We start from the raw sequence: 17,808 nt of genomic DNA on the forward strand, positions 1-17,808 counted from the left end.
TGGCATGTAAAATGGGAAATGCATACAGAAGGCCCAACTTCTTTCAAAGGTCCAGATAGCTAAATCTGAAAGGCTGTGAAAGGAGTGGGGCTGAAGAACATCCCGCATTTGACAAACAGAGATGAAGACAGCACAGTGATTCAGAAAACAGCCTGGGAGGATTCTTCATTTGGGTTCTCCTGAACCCAGCAAAGCACAGGATCAGGAGAAGGAAGATGACAGTTAACATTACTTTCAAGTATTCTTATGCCATCCATCCCAAACTGTGGTTTCTAGGTGACACTACCTGAACGACAGAAATGAGGAGACATTTTTGCTACTGCTGAGCTAATAAGTCACCATATTTGACCTTACACTACAGTAGCAACTGCTGATTTTACTCTAGAGGCTTTTGGATCATGTGATCTGATGACACACTGCAGTTTTGATGTTCATGGCTCTCCATCTGGATTTTATTTCTCTCATGGTTTGGCTGAAAGGTATGGGTATATGTGTGTGTATTCATACACACACGCACACACACGCGCGTGTGAGCATGCATGCATATGTGTGTTACATCCACTTCACATTGCAGGTTTCGGTTTACAGGAGTTCTGGTGGACGATCAGTCTGTCTGGAAGAAAAGTACGCCCACAAATATCACATGGAACTAGCTGGTTCTGGGCGCTGATCCAGGCAGCCTCATTTAAAGAATCAAGATCATAGAAACCTTTGGCTGGAAAATTAAAAAAAGAAAGTATCAGCTTTCATTCTGGAGACCCACATTCAACTCTTTATGGAAAATATTTTCAGGAAATACCTGTTGACTGAGCCTTTCAGTTTAACCAAACCATATTGCTTTTGCAAATGAAAAAGAAAGAAGCAAAGAGTAAAAAATATATAAAAAAGAATCTGCTTTTTGTCCCGGGGGTTGAATTAAATTAACTTCAAACTGAATTATTTTGTATTGTATGAGAGTACAGAGAAAACATCATGCTGTGTGTTATGATATGCATTTTCAGCTAATTATTAACATCTTTGCATACATACTATTATCAGCAAATTTCACTTTTTGGCTTTACTTCAAGTTCAGTTTAATAAGCATGTGCTATCTGACCGTGGCAATGGGCAGGAGTGTATCATACTTGAGAATATGCTCTTTGTATTGCTCTGAACAAGGGGCCCAATTTTCTTCCTGTTGAAGACTATGCAAGTTTTGCCAGTAAGTGGAATAAAGTTTAGGTAAGCCTATAACTGTACAGACAAAACCTACAGTTCTTTTAAGCACAATTTCTAGTGAGGTCATAGATGCATCTATTGTCATCTAAACACTAATTCAGTCTTACTCTCATTTATTTTCCACTGCAGGAAGAGTGACTGCTCTGAAAGCTCAGGAGCATTCTTCAAACATTCACATCAGAAGTATTTTCAAAATTTTATTTGAGTATAAAAAACCCTCTTGTTCACTTTCATCTTGAAATGGACTTTCACATAGTGTTGTGTCAAAGTGATTTCTAAAAAGGCCAGGTAGGTTGCTTAATACCTGGATTTGATCTTAAGAGTTTTCATCTGAAGTGCAGGCATAAAAAAATCTACATGGCTTGACTTGAAGATGTATTTGCTTCACCCTTCTCAAAAGGTATGACAATACAGAAGAAGACTAAAAAACTGTTTTGCTTTGAACTGTTAACAGCAATTTTTAAAAGAAAAGGATTTGTGCATTTAAAAATATTCCATGGTTTCTGTCATTGGCACATGATAGAGCTCTTCATTAAAGGCCCATACAGTTTTAATATGATTCATATCCAATGGTTCACATAACCACAATAAGCCTTAGATCTCTTAATATGCCTGTTCCTAATGTTCTTTTTGTTAGAAGAGCAACCAAGCAGTGTTTCTTTTCTTGGCTGAGACAAATATCCCCTTTGCTTGCAGGAAATGAATGTGTATTTTCTGTACTTTGGAAAGTTTATGGAATATTAAAAAAAAAGAGAAAGAGAGATGACTTTCTCCTTGCAGGCATGTGTTAAGCATTCCACAAACAAAACACTGTGTAATCAGGGCAGCGGTTGTCTTCCCGTGACACTTGAGTTTTCAGAAGAAGATTTATGTAAGTTACAAAAGTTTTATGTAAGCAGTTAATATTTCTGAGCTTTTTTTGAACATTTCCTGTTCCATTCAACAACAGGGGTAATCCCTCCTCCCTAAACTGAGAAACTGTGAGGCATGCAGTTATGTGTATGTGGTCTCAAGGTCAGTTATAGCATTTACCAGATGATCAACAGTAAGTCTTACGGAAAAAGAACAACACTGAGATTATTTTCTTGAGGCCAGGAACATGAGGCAACTTCAGGGGGAACAACAGTTTTAGCTAAAGCTACAGAACTGATCAGACTTGCATCAGCAGGCATTTAGGGACAGATGCTGGAAGCAGGTCAGTGTTCCCTGGGGAACTGTGGCCACACAACACCTCATAGGAGATGCACGGCGCCTGGTATGACTCATTGCATAAATGAGACAATTTTCTGATTCATATCTGGGAGCCTTCTGCTGGATTGTTCTCTCAAAGAGTGGTTGTCTTTCCGCTTCCACTCCTTCAAAATAAGAATAGTGTATTTCAAAATAACCTGACTTGTCCTTTTGCATCCTCCTCTTTCAAATGGAATTCTCATTTTCTCCATCTTTTTTTATCACGCAACGTGTAATAATTAAAGATCTTAACAACAAAAAGAGCAAATACAATAAAAATGTCTTTTGAACATATCTTTACTGCAGATTCAACTCTGTTCCTTAGCATCTGTCAACCAAGTCCTGATCTGATATTATTTGTACTGTGATTATTATTATTTTGAACAGCTGGTTAGTGTTCTCAGTGATCCTGCCTTTTCTCTGTGTGTCTGTTTCTTTGTACTGCTGTAAATTGTCTAGTGTATGACTCTTTCACAGTGAGTTGTAGGAGAATTATCTACTTTTCCAGACATTAGGGGAAGCTGTGGGAAATTATGGGCAATATAAAAAAAAAAAAAAAAAAGTGGGTGAACTAACTGCCTGTGAGCAAGTGGTCCAAACCTGGCTCAAAGTAGCTCAGAGCAGCTGGCAGGGCCAAAGAAAGCATCCAGCTGAAATGGTGAATTAACTTTATGTGGGAATGGGTAAGTCTTGTGAGCAGCTTCTAGGCAAAGCACAGATAAGACCTCCTTTTGGTCCTACAGTGAGCACACACCCCTGGGATACATATGGGAGCCCAGCTCTGGTGGGTGCTGAGGACTGTCAGTTTTCACTGATTTGAAGAAGTGGGATCTAGGCATCTTACAAAACAGAACCCACAGCACAAACACACATAACTGGCAGAAATAAAATGTTTGGTTTATACTACGTATTTTTTTTTCTACTGTTTATATTATAATGTCTCACAAAGAAAGTTTCTAAAGCTTGTAAAAAGGGATCAATAACATCCATTGGATGTTCATTGTAGAAGATACTGCATTTTTATCTATAAATATATTTTAATAAAAACCTGAAACTACAGTATATGTATACTATATACAGAATACCTTATTTTCTACCAGTCATCATGCATCTAGTATCATATTTCTTATTTTACCACAGAACTCCTATTTTTGAGGCCACTCACTGTTTACTACTGCTAAGTACTAGTGTTATTTATTTTTTTTTCATAACCAACACTATAGGTGTAAAACCTGGCTAAAGTGTCTATCCCTACATTGCCTGAAGGGTGTTTTATTTTAATGACTGTATGTGTCAAGTCCCCACATTATTCTTGGATGCTTTTGCCCATTTTAAAGTATGCCTGTCTACAGCATTGAAAGTAGTCAAAAGGTAGTGATGTAGCTGTGAAGCAGGTTGCTAATCTGTGTTTTGATCCAGAACATACTGACACATAAAGAGGACTGTCCCAGGAGGCATGTCCCACAGGGCTCTTCTCATGGATACAGCACAAAAGGAGAACAGGATACTTAACAGAAAGCTTAAAACAAGCCATGATGGCTACCTTTTCTTTGGAATAAAATGGAGAAGTACTTGCAAACTGTTAAGCTACTGCTTAAAATTATTTTTTTCTCTTCCTCCCACTTTCTTCCTCCCATTTCCTCACTTGGTCTGTAGCTTACCTTGTATGGGACTGACTTCAGGCTTTTTTGGCTCTGGCCTTCTCAAGTGCTTGCGTAGCATGTCATTCTCCTGGTGTCATTTTTTCAGGCATTGTGGCTCATGGATACTAACAGATTTTGTTCCATACTCACAGCCACATATGTAACAAATCACTGCTGGTGGCCGTCTTATCACTTGTGCCTGCAAACAATTGTGAAGAATAATAAATATTGTTTTCAACATTAATTTTGAATCAGAACAACTTTGGATTAAAACAATCATGTAGATTAAGAAACCAATTCATATCTGTGTAATCAGTGTAACAGTTTCTAACAGTTTTGTTTTGTGTGGATTCAGTCTTGTAGCATGTAAGAGTTATTGCCTCGTTAAGTGGCCACCTGGAACAGGTAGGCTCCTTCTGCAGATACTGGGCTGAAAATTCATATGTGTCATCTAATTAATACCTAGCTATGTAGGTTTTAGCTCTTTTACTTTCACACCATTAAGTTAATGGAAATGTCGAGTCTTCATGTGCAGAAACAAATCCTCTGATTGATCAGGCTGCTGTAGCACAGTGTCTATCTTAAATGTTGAAGCCCTTTTTTTATCTACCAAACAGAAGCAACATGGAAAGCAGCAACAAAAGCTTCCTCACATCAACTGCTGATGTCTGGTGCTGTAGCAGAAAGACCCCATCTCCAGGCAGAACACTGTTAAAGCACTGTGTCCAGCCTTAGCATCTCTCAAGTTGGGCAGTGACGGCAGCTGTCTCAAGCTTGTGATTGTGGTCCCTAACCCCATGTTACTTCTGCCACAGATCAATTAACTGACAGAATTCTTGTCCTTGAAGGATTAAAACATATCCAGGATATTTCAGGATAGGAGTGCAAAATAGGAATTGTTGCTTGTTTATCCTGAAGGCCTCAGGGTGAATTTTGCCAGTGACTGCAGTGAGGGCAGAACTGGACTCTAAACAAGTAATTGTTTCTGTACTGCAGATCTGCTTTTGTTCATAAACAGCTCTACAGAAGAAAAAAATGCCTCAACCCCACACCCCACAAATACATATTCTCAGCTTGAAAAATATATAATTACTGTGGTATTGCAGATTATGGACTCCATTGTGTCCTTAGGCATGTCCTGGGCTAGGCGTGGTGTCAGTACTAGCCCTGCTCCAGTAGCAGTGTAAAAACATATTGCAGAGACAGCACTTTGAGGCACACTGATGGGTCTCACAAGCACCAGCACTTCCTGCACTCCTGACTGCAGAATACCAGTAAGAGACAAGCTATTCCCTGCCCTCCTAATGGTCGAGGACAGCCATGCCAGACCAAACATGGAAAGCCTTTCTCACTCAAACATGGGAAGCCTTTCCACTCAAACAAGGGATGTGGGGATTTCATTTTTCCCTCTGCTGCTGTGTAAGACAAAGTGTAACCTGTTCTAGTACTTATGACTCTCTCTGTCAGCCCATCAGTGTATTCAAGAAATTCCGGGCAGGTCTTCTCGCATTTATACTACAGTCTGAAAATGTCATTAGTGAACAGTCTGCATAAGCTTTCTTTCCTGAATCACACATGTAAACTCAATTACATGAAGAAATACTACTCTACAAAGTGTATTTTTGATGGGAAAAGTTGGACTTCATCTGGAAAGTTCTCACAGTTAATTGAAACATAACTTACCCAAAGACAGTCTTTCCAAGGACATTTTCATCTTCTTACCATTTCCTTAGCCATCTTTGATAACAAGGTATTTTTAATATATATATGTAAAAAACCATCTCTTCCTACTCATAGCTGAATATAGCAACAGCTGTTTTAAGAATGCCCTCTGATTTTTCATTATCAGTTTTCACCTACTTCCTTACTTCAGCTATTGAGCCAGACCTTGTCTGATTTGGAGATAAGACTGTAGGTCTAGATATAGTCTTCTGAAGGTGGTGTATGTTTCTTTGCAGGCTCTGGAGAGCTTTAGATAAGGATAATATAGTCTAAACTCTTGATGTTAGGGGACTCATTTCAGTGTGCATGCTTGTTATGGGTATATTTCTAGCATTTTAGAAATGATTTTCTAAAAAAATGTTAGGTGTAAAACCACTGGGAACACATTTTCCACTCTAGTCTTCATTGGCTAGGTTCCTGCTATTCAGTAAAACAGATTATTAATTGGCTGAAAACTGGGACAGAGCAATTTGATGTACATTCAGTTTGTAGGCACTCTTTATATACTACCAGAATGAGAAAAAGGAATCCTAGTACAAATGAAAATCACGCTTGCTTAGCCTGCACTGTCACAATCATTTCTACTATATGGGGTAGTATAATAAAAACACATGTATAGCTTTGAGGAGACTTATAGTCCTGATATAAGACAGGTCAAAAATCACTTAAAAAATTAAATACTTCAAATAAATTTAACAGATGCATAGAAATATCATTGTTAGAATCAAATAGCTTTTTGTCTTATAAATATTTCCCTAGTGAATGGAGATAGCCTTTTATCTTGGACAGCTTCGATCAAATCCATTAAATTTGTTCTAAAGCCATTGTGATGTCTTACTATTGAACAGCTGCCAGAGACCTGCAAGACAAGAGTTAGTGATCTCCATCCAAGTGCAATCTGGATACATTTCCACAGTTCTGTGATGGTCTTTTTGGTAGTCTCACCTGAAAACCTGAAGACTGAATGAGCAGTACTCTGATACCTCCAGATCCTACCAGAGCATTTATAGGTGGGTTTTGTTGTGACTGTGCAAAAGCAGGCCTGCAGCTAAATAGACGATTCTGTTTTCCAGAGTTATCAATTGGAATTGATTCATACTAAATCCTATTTGGTGAAAAAAGTGTTTAAGAATTCTGTTCATGTAGAAATGTCTCTGTTTTGTAACTTTTTGTAACAATTAAAAACTGTACAGAAACAATAGCAGAGACCAGAATTAATTAAAAGGAATCAGATCACTCTAAGGATGGAATTCTTTTTTCCAGAAATGTAGCGAGTTTGAACCATCACCACAATCAAATTATACACACAAATCCTTCTCTGCAAATACTCAGATGTAAAAGAGCTGAAAAATAAAACCTGGAGCAGGATATCCTTACAATTGGTAGTAACAGCTCTTTTGTTGCTTAACTGTGGAATCTGAGGTATGATAAGCTTTATTTGGAATTTCTACAGCTGATGATATTTATCCTTAATTTCTTTTTGTCTTCAGAGTGTGGCTATCCCAAATGTCACATCTGGAAGCCTGCAGTTTGAAACTATTTTTGGAATCACCACAGTTTTCCAACCCAAACTACTCACAGGCCAGTGGCTAGGCTGTCTGCTCACTGCTTTGTTTTTCACTTTTAAAAAGGGTTGTAGGGAAGGTCTGTTCCTGAGGTTATGTGTTATTATAAAAATACGTACAAATACCTAACAGTGCAGTTAGGCTTTCCTCTGGTGTCTCAGTATTTTCTTTTTTCCCCAAGACTGCTAAGTATGTCTGCATGACCATGAATGAAGTTATTTAACTCAGAGGGCTACGCAACCATGTATTTTCAATAGACCTGACATTACTTGAGGTTCGCCCCAGGCTGCTGTTACAGTGTCACATGAGGTCAAATGCTCCCATACTGCATGAAACTTTTAATTTCGTCTTAAGTACACCCGATAAGACTCCCAAACTCACCTCCATAAATATGTATTATCCAGGACTGCACACACCCCCACCTTTATTGTTTAATTATCCATTTTAATGGGAGGAGGGGAGGCTTCCTGCTCTATTCCAGAGTTCATAGGCTTGAATTGCTCAAGGAACAGAGGTTCAGGAAAAGATTGGTACAAACACGTGGCAACAGCATCGTGTTGTATGAAAGCAGCCCTTTCCACACATTCCTCTCTGGAAAGTAAGAGGCATTTTGCATAAGAGACAGGGACAAGCTGTGGCATGGGTCTCAGGACCATCCAAAGGTGCACTTCATGGTCTTCTGGAGTGCTTTCAGCCACCGACCCAACACAACAGCAGACTAACATTAGGATTAGTCATATGCCTGTATATGAAGTTACTGCCAGATGATGCAGGTAATTAAAGATGTTACTCCACTGGAAGCACTAGAATATCCCATTTTACTCCTGATGTGTTGTCTTTTAAAAGAAATGCATCAGTATAATGAACATGGCATTTGTGTAAAAGCAGAAATTCAGGAAGCTCAGTCATCCATAACAATAATAATGTTTCACTCAAACCATTCATTCACTGTGCATTCTCATCTAACTTTCTATATTTACAAATATATTTGTCAATATTGTCCTAAGAAGATGATCAAAACTGCTGCAACCAAGGTAAACAAAGTTTATCATTGACTTCATGCCTTCATTAGAATTACATAGCATCTGGAGGAGTTTTCATTTTACCAAGTGACTAGATGACTTTACACTAGAGCAAGATTCAACATCACCACTTTGTTGTTACACAAGTTTTCAAGACTTATGCTGTGTTAAAATGCATTACAATACTGTAAAGGAAGATCACTGAAATCTTATTTTTAGGTAGTAAACTTGATAAGAAGAAAACAGCAGATGGCAGCACCAGATGCTAGTGACACATCTGATAGGATTTTAGGAGCAGCCTTATCTGTTGTCAAAAAAACTGTAACACATCTACCCACAGCAAGTCATTAATACTCAGTTACATGTAGCAGACATCTTGCTCTATGAAAGAATAAAAAACACACTCTGCTCTAGTGCAAGTCTGAGTTTCAGTAGTTTCAGACATCACTTCCATTGTCTGGGATATCACAGCAGAATTCAAACCAGAATTTTTGAGCTGACGTGATCCTTGAGAGTCTCTTAAGTATAGACTGTTTGTTTTGCACAGCCAGGTATAATTAACTCAGATGTATTCATGCATTCTGGGAACAAGGACAGTTAGTGGAAGAGATGGCTTACGAAGGCTGTTGAGTGTCCAGCTCTAAAGGCATTTAATGCCAAACTGAGTGTTTGTCAGTAATGATACTGGTCTAGTTGATCCTGCACTTGGTAAGGGAGAGAGAGCTCCAGGACAGAGGCATGCAGGCAAAGTGCTTGCCCTTCACATGGTGATCCAAAGCAGACAGATCTTTTTTTTTTTTTTTTTTTTAATTAGGAAAACACAGCTTTTTAATTTAGGACATCTTTCATTGCATAAATTAATTTGACAGTAGCATTACAGTTCTTAAATACATTTATATAAGGGTTGGGTTTTTTTTTGTTATTCCTTCCCTTTGATTTTTTGCTGAATCAGTACTTTAAACAGGTACTTAAATAATTCACTGTCACAGTGAGTAGGTCTAAGTGAGACAGGGACTGCCCAAATGCTTTCCTGCCAGGACAAAAGCAGATTGCCATTTCACTCCACTACTGGTAATTTTTAACAGAATTAATAAGCATCTGAGTAGCTAGTGAGGTGAGCAAAATTAAAACCATATGCTAGAAAAAGATGACTGTAGAGGAGACCCAGACCTTGTCCCATGGCGAATCTGCAGTCCTTCTGTGAGCTTAATGCCTTTCAACATCCTTCAGTGTGTGGACCTTTCAAAACTTTCAATTAGAGGTGGAGACCCTCATTCAGAGAATTTAAACCTATGGAAAAGATGCTTCCTTTGACCACTTCTTAGAAGCAGTCTTCCAGTCCTGAACAGCCTCTGGGATCACAGGATATTTCTTTCACTTTTTCCATTCCTATCTCTGCCTTTAATGTGTACCTCTGTACAAAAGGACAGCTCTAAACATAATAAAATAAAGGACCTCAGAGAGGTAAAATCCATCATCCCTTTCTAAAAGTTAATAATAAAGTCCTTCAGAGTCGATTACAAACTACAAGCTGTACAGCCTCATTAGTTCTGCTGCAACTGATGAACTGTAACTGGAAGTAAATGAGGAAACCTGTTGTTCCTACGGAAGGAAGAACAGATCCTAACACGTTTCACTCTGGCTCTGCAGAGCTCACAGAAGTAAAAAGTAGTAATAATGTTGTTGTTCAACAAGTCAGCAGATGTGACTGAATCTACACAGGGAGCAGATATGTTGTGCAAGAGGGCAACATTTTTACAGAGTCACTCTCAATGCCAAACCACACTCTAAAGTCATTTTTTTTATGACATTATAACTACAGACATTCTCTCCTCCTGCCTTTTTTTCAAACATACAGAATTATGTGTGAAGGACAAAACTTTTTGCTTCACACCCATGCCTTTCACTGAACCTTTAGAGCAATGCCAGTTCTTTGGTAAATGGTACAATATAGTAACCCAAGAAGAAAATCTCCTTTCCTTTAGCTATAGATGCACCTATTCAGCACTTTGAACTGAACAGTTTGTGGGTTATTTGAAATTTGTTGGTAAAAGACCTGAGGAGTGGACATAATTTGTCAGTATCTATCAATTAGTGGCCTCAAATAGCATTATATTAAAATGCCTCACATTGTCTTTATTATCATGTCTGTTAGGGTAATTCTATTACCTCCATGCTTTGACTTTTAAAATGTTTTAGAAATACTCTGCATAGCACTGCATTCCTTTGGTGACTAAGAAAGCTAAATCCCATTTTCAAAAGTAATGTAGGCAATCAGGAGTCCAACCCTCACTGAGAAAAAAAAAAAAAAAGCCTTTTATTTCAGACACTGCGCCTAAATTTAGACATCTTTTTACAAAACTCCTGGCCAAAAGACATCTTGTGCAGAAAGAAATGGAGAAAAAATATGCCATTTTCCAAAACTTTGTGTAGCTTTTGGATAATGTGAATCAGCTTCTTTATTCTTGGATCTTGAATCAAATTCAGTGGAAAGAAATGTGCAGTCTTCTTTATTTTGTTGATGTTATACTCTGAGTTACTGCATTTGAACATGCAGTCCTCAGTAAACTCATGTTCCATGCCAAGGTTAAGAATAATGGTAAAAAATGAAAATCACTGTCATGCTTACAAGATAATGAAACATTGTGTTTCATGTTATCTAAATAAAAATACCTAATACCTGGTAAAACATATAACATTCAAAGCTTGCCTAAGCTGCTCAACAGAATCTCCTAGGGAACTATAGCACACAATGGTTCCTTTTCAGAACATAACTCTCACAGGACCACAGAGTATGAGAACTCAACCACTGCCTTGCAACAGGAAACTCAAAGGAAATAGGAATATTGGTTTCTCTTATGCACAGAGTATTATCCTTTCCTTTACCTACTATGCAGCAGAGAAACATTTGCATGGAGCCAAAAGATCCTTCTGATGGAAAGTGATTTTAAATTTGATGGGAACCCAGTCTCCCCTGGAGTGCCTAGCATCAAAATGCATCCACACCCTTTCATACAACACATGCCTAGCAATTCACCTTGTCTAATACAGCTGGTGCAGCCCACTCTTTCCTTGGCGGGTCCTAGATGCATGATCACTTGCTGATCCAGACCCAGAGCTTGGGCCTTTACCAAATTTATGAGGGCTAGAGCTTGACAGCCCCACCCTGCTGCTACCTCTACTGCAACACTTTTGGTGCACAATAAGACAATCAGGAAGGAAGGTTCGGCCACAGTTTCCACAGGGCAGGAGCTGGGCTTGAGCACTGTGATAAGCTGCCTCATTTTCAGCTGTAAGTGTACAGGAACCACCAGTAAGGACCTCAGGTTTCCTGGGCTCCGCTCTTCTCAGATGCCTTGGCAGCTGACTGTTTTCAGTATGCCACTTCTCTAGGCACTGGGGTTCATGTATAGAAATAGACTGTGACCCAAATTCTCTGCCACAGATATAGCATACCCTGAAGCAAGGTCTTCTTGGTGGGATGATGGGCCGATTCAGTGGTGTCCGAGACATGTTTGAAGAATCTGACTGTTTTGACATTATTGCAGTTCTCGGTCACCTTTTCTGCAGTCCAACTTCTAGATCTACTACCTCGGTTAAAATTCTGGGAAGATCTGACACATTAGATGGTGAAACCTGCTCTGAAGGCAAAATGCTAGCAGGGACCTCTGCAGCATTTGGCAAACAGGTTTTGTTCACACTCTTTTTCCTGACATTTGTTTCCATGAAGGGTACAACATTTCAAGAAACTTCTCTCTCTCCTACACATAAAGGGCTTGGGAAAGTCTGTTATTCAGCATGACACTCCATCTTCTTAATTCAGTTTCATGGGCCAGAATATACCAGGGGCTTCAAAGCTGGAAAACTGCACCTAATGGCCATTTCAGTAGGGAAAGAGGGTTTCTGTGTGGTTCTGTTTTGCCTTTTGGTTTTACATGATCCTGCAACAAATTAAATCAGTACATATTAATAAACACTATCTCTCTTGTTAAGGTTACCAACCAATGGTTTATCACAAGAATCAGTTTACCTTACTACTTTGTTATATTTTTAAATAGCAGACAAATAACATCAAATATATCCTACCCCTAACGATCAGCTCAACAATGTAAATCTGAAAAATTTTAGTCTCACAGGGTGTAAAGTCATGAAGGACATGAAAGAAGATAGGTTTGCGTGAACTGAAGCTGCTGAAATACGTGCAATTTTGAGTACAATCAATATGCTTTATTTTCAGTTATTGACAAGAACTGATATTTCTGACACAGTCTTTAATTTCTAAGCCATTTATGTTGATAGTTAAATATAATTTTCCTGTCTCAAGAGTAATGAAAATAAGTCCCTTACTAGAGGGATATTAATGTCCAAAGGGACAATCAGCAAGGAAAATGTTTCTGGTCTGTAGGTTAAAGGAAATGATTAGATCTCTTTACACAGCACTCGTGAGGTGATGTCTCAAATTCTCTGACCTGTTTTGATTCTCCCAGTACAGGAGAGATATTAATAAAATGGATCAATAAGTTTATCAATAGGGGCTACTTTGGGGGCTGAAGCACATGCCATATGAGGAGAAGTTAAGGGCACTGTGTTTGTTTAGTCTCAAAAACACATTGCTAAATATATTTCAGTTTTTCAATTTGCAGTTTATCCCTGTATACAGACAACTTTGTGTTGTATCACTTAAAAGTTCACTTCTCACAGAGACAATCTTTTGTGCAGGTCCTCCAAGGATCAGAAAATAAAATTCAGACTGTAAGCATGTTATGGTAGAGGCTATCGTTTTATTGCAAGAATACAAAATAACTAGCAGGCTATCTTTGGTCATAAGCAAGCAAGAGGCTGCATAGACAGGTGACTGCCAAGGACAGCAAGGTCACCGTTGTCTACTTTATCTATAATAGAAGAAAGAACTGATTATTGCTTATTTTGCCACCAAGGATAGGATAAAGGTAAAATGGCCACTGCTCTTCCTTTGACTTAAAAGTCACCTTGCTCTTACCGAATATTCCAAACATTATCTCAACCCTGCCACGCTTTTAGGGGGTTCCTATCTCCCAAATTTATCTGCCCAGAGATCCCACTGTCCCATCTCAGGTCACTTTGCTGCTGCTGCCAACCAACCTGGATCTGCTCTGAACTACTCTTCTGTCATGTCACCGCCTCTGAATCCAGGGGCTGAATTTTACTAGACCTAAGGGTGAGGACAGTTTTAGCATCACCCTTCAGATGACAAACTTAAACTTTGCCTGTGCCACTAAGAAGCATTGAGCTGATTCTCTCATAAATATTCTAGGGGATACTTTAAGGACATAGGCAACCATGAAAAAGCAATTTGTCAGTAGGTTCACATGATTAATCCTCCTCTTTCCAGCTACAGAAAGATGTTTAGATTGCTGCATTCACACTGCTTGCTTAATTATTCACAGAGTTGCATATTCCAGCGACACTTGTGACACTCGTTTTACAAAATCTCTCCTGAAGCTCAGATTTGTTTGTATGCAAATTGGAAGATGTGAAGACCATCAGAGCCAATCTGTGATTTGTACTGGAATAAATCTCTGCAAAGAAGTATGTTGTTGTTAGCTGTTAAGAATAGAATTCTTGAGGGACATTATACTTTGCACTCAAAATTAACACCTCCTCTAAAACTCTATTAGATAACTGCAGTCTGTGGAAAAATATAGTAAAGTACAAGGCTGTAGATCCTCTTATGTCTGAAGCGTGTGTATAGTGCGTGTTAAAGGATACACAAAACTGTAGCACTGGAATTTTAGTGTCAGGAATCAAGAAATCTTTTTTTGTCTGACTTATACAGTGTATAATTGTGAAATATCCAGTAGAAAAGCATACTACAAACTAACAAAAAATCAAAGATTATAAGCAATTTGGAAAGTAACAATTAATAATACTTGGGCAGCTAGCTGGCATCAAATTAGTGCTATCCCATTTTAACGAAATAACTTTTGCCCTCACCAGCAATGTTCCCTTAATACAGAAAACTTTGCTAACTGTGTAGAAAGTATTACAAAAGCTATTTGTACAACAAATCCCAAAGCCTTTCCCTTGTTTTCCTTTTAGAAGGCCTAAATTTTCTGATCGTAACTTTACAGAAAGCTGATCACTCTGTACCACAACTTGCCACTGAAGGAGTTTGCCAGTTTTGACCAGGTCATGCATTCAGTTAGGTGCATGGTTCAACAGTATGTGAAATTTTAATTGCAAACTAGCATTGAGGCTACTCTACTGCAAGGCCCTTTCAAAGACTGGGAGATTTTCCAAGGAGGGTGGCCTGTTGCATGAATCTAAGTTGGGAAGTAGCCAAGCTCTTTAGGATGATGAAGGGAACAGAGAGCCAGGGAAACATTAAAGGGTCGTGAAGTCAGGGGAGATAAGGGTTATTGGAGGGTCACGGAAAGGGAACATCAGAAAGTTCAGCTATGTTTCTGGGAACTTCTGAACTTTGCAAGGTCCTATTTATGTCCTATTTATTGATTTATGTCAGAACGATACTTTCTGCTACCTGAGAGGATTCTTAAAGAAACAGTGAATATTGAACTGCCTGCCACATGAAGAATGTTAGGTGACTAAATCTGTTACCCTTACGAATGAATCAGTCAGTAAAAGATGCTATAAACAACCTATTAACAGTATAACCTATTGTTGGACTTCCAAGCTTGCTATTGTAAATACTTCATAAGAGAATTATGCTTCCTTGTGGGGATTACACCACTTGGTCTACATTTATTCCTGCCAAGTTGACCATTATTATTTGGAAACTTCCTATAAATTTAGTGTGAAATGAAAAGGCATATGAGCAGTTCAAATCTTCTTTTCTCAAGCTCAGTGGTAAAGATGTGGAAGTAAATCAGGACTGCGATTTGATATTTCTTTTCAAAACATAAAACTTCCTTACTTTTTGTCTTTTAAAAATGTTGCAACATGTTATTTAATAAAGTGGGAAGGTACAGTTCATCATTGCATATAGCTGTAGGAAAACATTCCTCTCCTCTGAGGTTCCACTGAGTACAATACTTAAAAAACAATCTCATGAACTGCAGTGACAGGGCACTTACAACTAATGGGTGAGTTGAAGTTAGTTAAAAGCGAGTGAAATACTATGTCTAGTTAAGCATCAGGCTGAGAGCTTCATTTCATCCAAAATAGAACAGAATGACAGGAGTGCAAATAGCTCAGTACATCTCTTACCTTCTTGTCCTGAAGAGGGAACTGGAACCTTGCACACTGTTTTTTAAGCTTATACTAACCAGAAATTGCAACAATAGCATTGTTATACATGCTTCAGTAATGCTGCCTGCCCTTAGGTGCCATGTGTGATTTAACCTATACAGGCAAGTGGAAAATTCTTCCCTGAAATGGCTTTTTTATGTCTTCTTTCATGTCAGTGTTGGAACTTGGAAGAAAATTTGACACATACGTTTCCTATTTCCTGTATGCATCCCATTTCTGAGGAGTGACCCTCTCTGTTTTTCATCTCTCTTGATTCTCTCATATAAACAATTCCTCAAAACCCATTATAAGGTCATTTTATAAGCCTGGATCCCTTGACCGATTTGAACAAAACATACTTGCACTAGCTGGGGGATTAAATTGGCTGTTTCCAGTGAATCCTCAACACTACTGCTTTTGACTTAGCTAGAATTCCACAAGGAGACCACTCAGTTGAAAAAAACAGAGTCTACCTTATGAAAGAACACATTGCATGAAGCCTTCTGCTGTCAGGACACAACCGTTCAATGGACAAAATACAGGAACAGTTGTGACAATTCGGGGAATCTGTTTATGTACAGTTTATGAATGCTGACTGATACCACAGCCTCTTCATGTGCAGCTGTATCAGACTGTAAACTCCATTTAAACTATATGGCTGGCTTACTGTCACTGATCCCATCTGCCAGCATAGAAAGGGACAAGACGAATCCTTGTACGAGATAAACACAGAGCTAAAACAAAGGTCACAGAGCTTTCAAGCACATACATCTCAGAGAAATACTCCTTGGACATGCTTGACTCCCTCTAAAAGCAGAGACAATTTGCACATCTGGATTTAGAAGGGAGAACCACAAACAAGCAAAATAAATAGTGGGAATAACTGATTTCTTTACTTTTTTTAAAACAGTGCCTGATAAAGCTATGAAAAGGAACTATATAAAGTGCTTGCTTGAGGTGGCAGCGGCTTACATCCAGGAAGCTCTTTGGAGATGTCATCTATAATTGGGAAGTGCTTACAAAATTAGGACTCGCATAACAGTTATGAGGATATCTGCGTGGGTTGCTGTGCCTGAGGAAGTGTATGACAGACCACAGAGATACATTAAATGAAGGAGGAAACATATGGCTCCAAAACGGTGGCATCCAAATACAACAGCCTGGTGGAAGCCCAGCTACAGATCAGGCTGTCAGTGTCAAAAAAGAATAAACTAATTTTAGCTTGCAAAAAGATACTTGTTAGTCCAGTATCTCAGATTCAAGAGTTCCTAGCTGTGTAAGCCTTATTTATGCAAACCCCCACTTCACTCCAAGAAGTTTTCCCTTTGTTTGCCTTCAATACCACACTTGATGCTGTATACTCATTCTGCCTGTTCATCACTTGGTGCTTGAAGTCATAAACTTTCTGTTTGTTGTTATGTGGGTCATTTAATAAAGGTGATTCATGTAAATTGGACTAAATTCACAAGTATTCTAAAATCAAAGTTATTTCAGTTGTAATACCTAACTTCATTGTTACATAAATTTAAAATGTCTCAACCAGTTTTAAATGCCCTCTTGCACTATAATAGTACCCAGAGATCCTAGTTTCTCAATCTGGGCTGGACTGTATAAAAAGACAAAGGAGAACAACTCAGTCTAAGAGGACAAAAGATAGAGAGAGATGAGTGATCTGCTGAGCATAACACAGTGAGTCAGAAAGAGAAGGAAATTAATCTAGATTTTCTAGTGCCCCAACACTAAATCTGTCCAGTCACAGGATTTTCTAAGGCTGATTCCTAATTTTACAGTCAAGGTAAAGGTAAGTCTTTCTCTCCATTTTACTGGGTTTTCATTATATTAGCATATAAAAAAGGTGTCAGAAAGGACCAAACTGACATCCTGTGTTGAGTGCCAAAAAGCGTTGCTTCAGGCTTTTTCCAAATAAAATGTTTTCTGTGAAGCTTCCCATTATTTTTTAGGGGAAAACAAATGAAATTAAACCAACATCTTAAGCTGTATTTTCTCTTGTGCTAAATATTGTTTTGTACTGCTCAATTATAAATCATTTTAGAAATCTGTTAAGACAAAGGTTTTAAACATAAGTTGGACAAAAATATTGGATAATTTATAGTATCTTACTGTCAGATCGGTTTTTCACTGAAAGATAAAAGGAAAAAACATTCTTATGTTTCCAACAAC

At 38.4% G+C, this 17,808-nt stretch overlaps 1 protein-coding gene across 1 annotated transcript; it reads right to left on the minus strand.

Moving 5' to 3' along the window:
• Positions 1-563: 563 nt before the first annotated feature.
• On the minus strand, positions 564-12,126 carry ZNF475 (zinc finger protein 475). The gene is given in 3 exon segments (XM_074813655.1): positions 564-715; positions 4,110-4,290; positions 11,566-12,126. Coding segments are annotated over 3 exon segments (894 nt in total).
• Between the last annotated feature and the right edge of the window lie 5,682 nt (positions 12,127-17,808).

The sequence above is a fragment of the Strix aluco genome, chromosome Z, assembly GCF_031877795.1.
Source record: "Strix aluco isolate bStrAlu1 chromosome Z, bStrAlu1.hap1, whole genome shotgun sequence".
Taxonomy (NCBI): Eukaryota; Metazoa; Chordata; class Aves; order Strigiformes; family Strigidae; genus Strix; species Strix aluco.